The sequence below is a fragment of the Dipteris shenzhenensis genome, chromosome 24, assembly GCF_047967505.1.
Source record: "Dipteris shenzhenensis isolate YYH24624 ecotype China chromosome 24, Dip_SZ_1.0, whole genome shotgun sequence".
Classification (NCBI taxonomy): domain Eukaryota; kingdom Viridiplantae; phylum Streptophyta; class Polypodiopsida; order Gleicheniales; family Dipteridaceae; genus Dipteris; species Dipteris shenzhenensis.
Window position 1 is genome coordinate 37,374,528 of NC_141619.1, and position 7,533 is coordinate 37,382,060.

At 42.9% G+C, this 7,533-nt stretch overlaps 1 protein-coding gene across 1 annotated transcript; it reads left to right on the forward strand.

The window, feature by feature from the left end:
* Positions 1-2,370: 2,370 nt before the first annotated feature.
* On the forward strand, positions 2,371-3,668 carry LOC147886567 (uncharacterized; the record flags this gene model as incomplete). Its single annotated transcript, XM_087395046.1, has 2 exons — positions 2,371-3,431; positions 3,551-3,668. Coding segments are annotated over 2 exons (1,179 nt in total), but the record flags the coding sequence as incomplete, so codon positions are not given.
* Between the last annotated feature and the right edge of the window lie 3,865 nt (positions 3,669-7,533).

Genomic DNA, 7,533 nt, shown 5'->3' on the forward strand with positions numbered 1-7,533 from the left:
AATAGTCATCCATGTGTTAGAGGCTCTTGGAAGTGTGCCTAACTCCACTATCTCTATCATCGAGCTAGAGCTCCCTACCCTCATGTGAGTCATGCCTTGGCTACACAAGCCATCGTGAAAATGGCCCAGCGAAGGTTTCCCCTAGATAGGTACATGACAACACAATCTCAATGGGCTCTCCTCGATAAGTGAATTTGCATCGATGAAGTACTACTTATGAGGTGTTGAAGATAATAGACATGGTCTTGCATACAATGACTGTCATGTATCTCTCCTTCCAAAATGCCTTTAGTACTAGGGATCTAGGCATCTCTATAGGCCTACACTGAAAAGGACATGCATCTAATTATGTCATCTATGTACAAAAATACCTATTTCACTAGGTGAGCAAGGATCCCTTCCCTCCTAGGCAATCAATGAAAGTCGCTATCTCTTGAATATAGAGCCCAAAAATTATCGGTGAGAGGGGACATGCTTGGTTCACTCTGATCATGCTCTCACTCCAATTTGACACGCTTCTATTGGTGAATACTTTCCCATTAAATAACTCATATAGGCTCATCACCCCCTAGATACTGTCTTCTTGGATCTGCATGTCCTAGTCTGTCTTATTCACGCAGGCTCATGAGACTGTGTCAAAGGCCTTCCAAAAGTCTACAAAGAAAACATGTACTTTTTAGGATTTGGATCTTGTATCCTCTATGATGGTCCGTAGAGTGAAGATATGATAAGATTGGAATGTTGCCTCTGGAAACCAACCTATCCCAAGGCCTCTGCCCATGTGCTTCTATGGAAGCCCTGACCTCTCTCACTATTACAAATCCGTAGATGTTAGCAAGCGTATGGCCAATCATGAGGGTACAATAATTCCTTGTGTCCATGGGATCCCTAGCTTTGTGTATCAAAACAATCGTGATGGTGCTCCAAGTAGGGAGGAGAGTGCAAATGCACACGCACACACACACACACACACAGATGCACACGCGCATGCACACACACACATAGAAAGAGAGAGAGAGAGAGAGAGAGACAAAGACAGAGAGAGAGAGAGTGGTGGTGGTACTCCAAGCAAGGGGGAACGTGTGTGCACATGCACACACACACACACAACTCTACATGGAAGGAGGTCTCTCTACCAAGATCTCAAGTAAACAAAAGCAAGAAGGATGAGGAGTTGAAAGAGTCATGAGCCAGTTTGATAGCCCTCACAAGAACAAACATATCACTTTGAAGGCTCTTCTATACATTTTCTGAAGTTGAAAAATATTCAAGCTAGCATCGGCTTAGTCTTAACGATCATATAATCTAAATAGAAGATAGTTTGCTTTCAAAATCAATGTCCAAATGAAAACGATCTAATTCCCTTAATCCACCAAGCAAGCATTTGGTCTACCATCAAGAGGCCATAGACAATGGAAACAATTCTCCAAATGAAAACAATCTAATATCTCAATCCACCATCAAGCAAGCTTTGCATTTGTGTACCCTTAAGAGGCCATCGACACTAGCATCACCATGTGTGGCTCCAATGGGTTGATATGTTGGTCTAAACACCATTTTTTGAAGCCTTCTCTTCTTACTAGGCGGCTACATCTAGAGGCTAGAACACCATCTTGTGGCCTCCAACATATATCAACATCTATGGATTTCAGCGGTATACTAAGAATCAGAAAGCATGGGAAATATGATCGAGGCCACGATCCAGATGAAAGGGAAAAATGGTTACATGTTATCTTTTTTCTTATCAAACTTCGAAGCGAAATCCGGTAAGGACTTTTTGAGCGATAGAGATCGAGGCCACGATCGACATGAAAGCAAAAATCAAGGCAAAAAGGTCACGTATTACTGTTCGACATGATCAGACATTATCTAACGTATTGGAACGACAAACTGGACCTTTGTTTATCACGATTCACGAAGCCGGCAGCTGGCTTCTCCGCCTAAACTTTGTGAAGATGCTGCCGACTGCGCTTATTGAAAATATGCTAGAAATAGCTGCGCGGTCAGCAATTCTCTAAGAAGAAAATTTCATTTCATACAATGAACAGCCTGATCGGCCGTCTCGCAAATCACTGTTTGAAACTCTGCCGTTGTTCTTCGTAAACCAAGAGATTGTGTTTCTGTGTGTGTGATCGAGAGAGAGAGAGAGAGAGGAAGTCCGAGTACGTTGAAGTCGAGAGTCCAAATATTTTCGATAATTCTGACAACCTCTGGACTCTTGAATCGGCCGCTCGACTAGAGAACGCAAGAGTTATCAAGTACTAGGCATCGTTCTGCTCGAATTTTGAACGGTGCCCTTCTTTGCTTTACAAATCCATGGCCGCATTCAACCCTTCAGGCAAGCGCCGATCTCCCAATTGCAAGCGTCACATAATCTATCACACCGTGCAGCTTCTTGTGCCCCTGCTTTTCCTCCTTGCTGTCACTCTGGGGCTCGTTCTTGCCGCCGGAATTATCAAGTTCCCCTATCCACAATTGGAGCCTTCACCTCCATGGCTTGTTTACGACGGGCGCGGGAGTGCAGTGGGAAGCAAGTGTGGCCAAATCTGCACGGACACTGACGAGTTTACGCCGAATTCTACCGAATCGGGGTACTTTCTGTCAGCGGTGATCTTCAACAGAGTATTCAGCGAAGATCTATTTCGCATCACGGCGTACGAGTGCAAGCAGTGGATTGAATTCATGCTTTACGCTGGGGTGGAGCACATTTTCTGGTACGACACAGCCCACAGCGACGCAGAGTCGCAGGAAAATTACTTGGCAGACTATATTCGGTCAGGTCTGTTGACATACCACAGATTCCACCATCTCTTCCCGGGCAACTTGGGGAAAGACTACCACTTCGAGCAAGACAACTCATATCGGCATTTTCTGCGCGAATACAAGCATAGGACGAAGTGGATGCTGGAGATGGACGTGGACGAGTATCCGTTCAGCCCAGAGGACAATGGGAGCTGCTTTCTGCAGGGGTTATTGAGGGGGTGGGAGGCGGAAAGGCCAGCGGTGACGCAGATCTTGGTGCAATGCATGATATTCGGAGGAAACCCGGAGGGAGAGCAGGATGGATGGGTGATAGAGAGGTATGGGAGGAGGAAGGAAAGCACGGAGGGGGTGGTGATGGGGAGCAGCTCGAGGCAGAAGCCATTGCTGAAGACAGAGGCGTGCGAGGACGTGACGCCCTACGATCCTCATATATTCAGGATGGAGGTGGGAGAGACTGTGGTAGCCAAAGCAGAGAAGTTGAGGATGAACCACTACTGGGGGGCTCGTCTCACCAATTTTGGGCCTGATAAGCCAGAAGTCCTTGCCATGCTGAGGCCTGATTCATCTATGAGCACCATAGCCAACCAGATCAAGCTTTATCGTCCCCATCTCAGACCCATCGACTCTGCTGCTGTAGCTGTAGCATCAACCCGGCGAACAACCAGCTGGTGATACATAGCGATGTAGCTATCTTAAGTTGCAGTGACAATTTACGTTAACTGATGAGGAACTGATAGTCGGAAAATTTACGTAAATTGATACTCGTATGGAGTCGTTCCGAATGCAGTCGACTTGCATGCCTGATCTGCATATATGGAAGCTCGCGTGAGCTGATCCCTTCTCAGGCAGCATACTTGCCGTATTGTACCATGACTATACCAGTCATTGCCGTCATGCGCCAGTAATAAAGACAAGATGGGCACTCGTTAAAACTCTATTTGGAGACCAAACCATGAAAATGTATTGTATCACTCGAGAAAAGGGGTTGGGTGAAAATTTAATAGAGAGGGGAGAATTAAAATGAAGGAATAACTTCAAATTGTGATGTGCATGGAAAAGGAAGTACTTAACTAGTGTCACCCAATTTACCTCACCGTGAGGATAATCTCTTTTATCATAAATGGGTGCACTTTATTTCAAAAAAGCCTTGCACATCAACACTATGGGAATTTCTTGCAAGTAGTGAAGACTCACTTGAGAATGGATTTGATGTTTTGAGAAATAATATGCTTAGATGACCGAGGTAGATCCATGAAAGTGTGGCCATTAGAGTTTCATGTCTATGCATTGTTGTGCTACATGCTTCCACATCGTAGATCAATGAAACAACCTTTAATTGAGGTAGATCAATTAAAGTATGGCCATTAGAGTTCCACGTCTATGCATTGTTGTGCTACATCCTTCGAGATGGTGCAACATCCTAGTCTCATTGGCTTGCTCTAAGAACTCTCCTCTACACTTTACTTGCATTCCGGGCAATTGTATTGGCATGCACAGAGCATGCCACGTGTCAAAGGTGAGGCTGAGTGCGAGGGGTCCCAATCCCCCCACCTCCTAGCCACATCATGCCTCCCCTCCCCCCCAAAAGGTCCCAAGAGGGATGAGAGAGGAGGGTCAAATAAGCTCTTTATATCTAAGGCCCCCAAGGGGGCACAAATGCTTATGGGATTAATTCCCACATACGCCACGTGTTATTAAGTGACTGCCCCCATGTCTTAACCATCATTCCACACAAAAGTGAGGGGTGGAGGCCACCACCTCCAACACCCCCCTATGGATAAACCCTGAGGCAAACACGTGAAGCACCACGAAACCTAGTCATGGTCAAACAACAAAGTCGGTCAAATCAATAAAGGTGCACCCAACAAACGCCATCGAGTAGCTAATTGCCAAAGCCCATGGGAGAAAACACACACGTGGAGTAAATCAGGAGGATCACACACCAAATACTGTCGCACATCAAGTCGCCTACAAATCACGACAACTCCATAGGGCAAAATGGAAATATCACATTGCACCACGTGGCGTGCATACATTACTTGTGCCCACAGTTTACACAAGATACCCCTACTCTAATACCAAGTTGGAATGCGCAGAGCACGCCAGGTGTCAAAGGTGACACCGAGTATGGGGGTCCCAATCTCCCCCTGAAAAGGTCTCAGGAGGGATGAGAAAGGAGGGTCAAATAAGCTCTTTAGCCCCCAAGGGGGCACCAATGCTTATGGGATTAATTCCCACATACGCCATGTGTCATGAAGCGACTGCCCCCCCTACCTTAACCATCTTTCCATGCACAATTGAGGGGTGAAGGCCACCACCTCCAACAAATCAATGGTTTTTTTGCACCTTTGTTTCATACTTCTTTATTTTGTTGGTTTATCTCTAGAAAACAAATCGATAATCAACCTTGATGATTAATAAAAGAATTGGTCTAGTGATGCTAGAGTCTAAAATTTTGACTTATGACTTAATCTTTGGACTTATGACTATACACTACTAGACACAGGCCCTATTCTAATGCTTAAACACCGACATTTAGCGCACGTGGGGTGCTAATCGTTGGTAATCAATGCGTGATTAGTTAAGTGTCGCTATATAGTGACTTTAGATAAGTGTCGCTATATAACGACCTTTAAAAAGAGTTGCTATATAGCAACACTTACTAGACTTGTGAATGGTCATTATATAGTGACACTGAGACAATTTCCTATAGTGACATTTTATAGAGAGTTTTTTTTCCCATACCGACCTTAAAAGATAGTTTTTCCCAATGATAATTTTTTTTTCCTTTTTATACACATTTGATCCTTTGAGAGAATAAAAGTACAAGAGCATGTACATCAAGTTTAAAGCTCATATATTTATGTCCAAGTTTGAAATGAAAAAAATCAATGCAAAGCATTTACATCAAAGACTTCATCTTGAGCCAAGTCTAATGTGCCAAACAAGTCTATCTCTAACTCTATGCCAAGTTGATCTCCTATATCATCATCGTACTCTAGCATCATACGTTCACCTAAGACTTGATCATCTTCTTCAATAAAGTGTGGTGATTCTTGATTATCATCATCTTCTTCCTCAATATCGTGATCTCCATCTTCCTCCCGTACGATGTCATTATGCGCATCTTCCTCTTGGCTCATATTGTGATCTTCATCTTCTTCATGCTAGATCCATCTAGATCAATTGGATCCGGCATTGGTACTGGCATCTCCATATCCACATCTCTATCTTCAAAAAATTTCTTACTTTGTGGTGCAACTTGGATCACATATCACCATCTTAGATCAGAATGATCCGGATGAAAAACCACCTATATTGAAGATGAGTGCCAAACGCCATCAATTATACATATGAAATTATGATTAAGTATATGTATCAATGGATCTTTAAAAATGAAAGCTTCGATTAATTAAATCACTAGTATGCACCTTCTCACAATGCTCGGGAAGAACAAAAGTATCACTTTCATCGGTCCAAAGTTTGGTGGAGTCTATTGCAAAGAAATCGCTACTGTCTTTTCTCACTATCGCATGGGGGTAAATAGTTATAAACCGTTTTACATCAAGAATGAAAATACTAAATCGTCTGAAATCAATTTCATAGATTTCACGTATGGTTCCACACAATAATCCAACTATGAGGAGAGAAGATTGGTATCCGAAGCAATTGCTCGGCTATCTTGTGTAAAGTTAGCCATGACTCCACAATCATATGTGACTCTCTTTGAATCGATGCGTTCCATGCAAAAATGTCATCCATATGACCATAATGAATTATACTTTTTGTACTGCAAAAAAGCATCATTAAAACAATGAAGATGCATATATTTTAAAGTGTATATTGCCACAAATAATTACTTAATTACATCAAAAGGTAAGAAACTTGCATGCATCATACATCCAGATGATAACTCTTGCTCGCACTCGTTTATTATCTCTCCATCGTGTTTGGCTTTATGTAGAGCCAGTCATAGCCACCTCATCAACTATGTGCACAAGCAAGTGCACTTGAGTTGTCATAATGCTCGAGGGAAAGTGCTTCTCAAGCAAGCATATGGCTTTGATGGAGTCCACCCTAGCCTTCTCGATGCTCGATATGGAGATCTCTATTTGAGATATCCACCTATTTCACATGCCCATGTAAGATATATTCATAATCAGTCTACAAATTATTTAGCTTAAATTGAAGAAAATGCAATCAATGTGATTTGATAGTAAGCATACCTCACAATACCACTGATCTTGAATATAGCATTTCTAACATCTTCTTGTAAGTACCATTTTACTGTAATTGGGAGAATGAACTATCAAGGCAACAAAGAAGTCATGTCAATAATATAACATAATCATAATTACACTAATGCATCATGATTATCAATCCTACAACTTAGAATACCTATAAGACCATGTGCAAATCATGGGACTTGAGCCCACTAAGCTTATTGTCCTTTGAAAATGCTCCTTTTAAGCAATGCATGTACCCTGTGGGTGTTCAAAAAAAGGCAATGTTCGCCTTGACCATTGCCTCCTCTCTTGTGTGGAGGGGATCCATGTTGCTTTCGGGAGGACAACTTTTCTCGAAGCACACATGCTAGATGCAACTCAGGTTAGTGGTGCCTAAACCAGCCCAGTGGTTGTTTATGATTAAGCTTTGGGATAGTTTACTTGTTTCATTTCTTAAACGAAACTTGGACTAAATGTGATTGTTGTAGACCAGCCTGGTGGTAGGAACATCATGCAACAGTACGTTAGTTCAGCTCAATCGCTA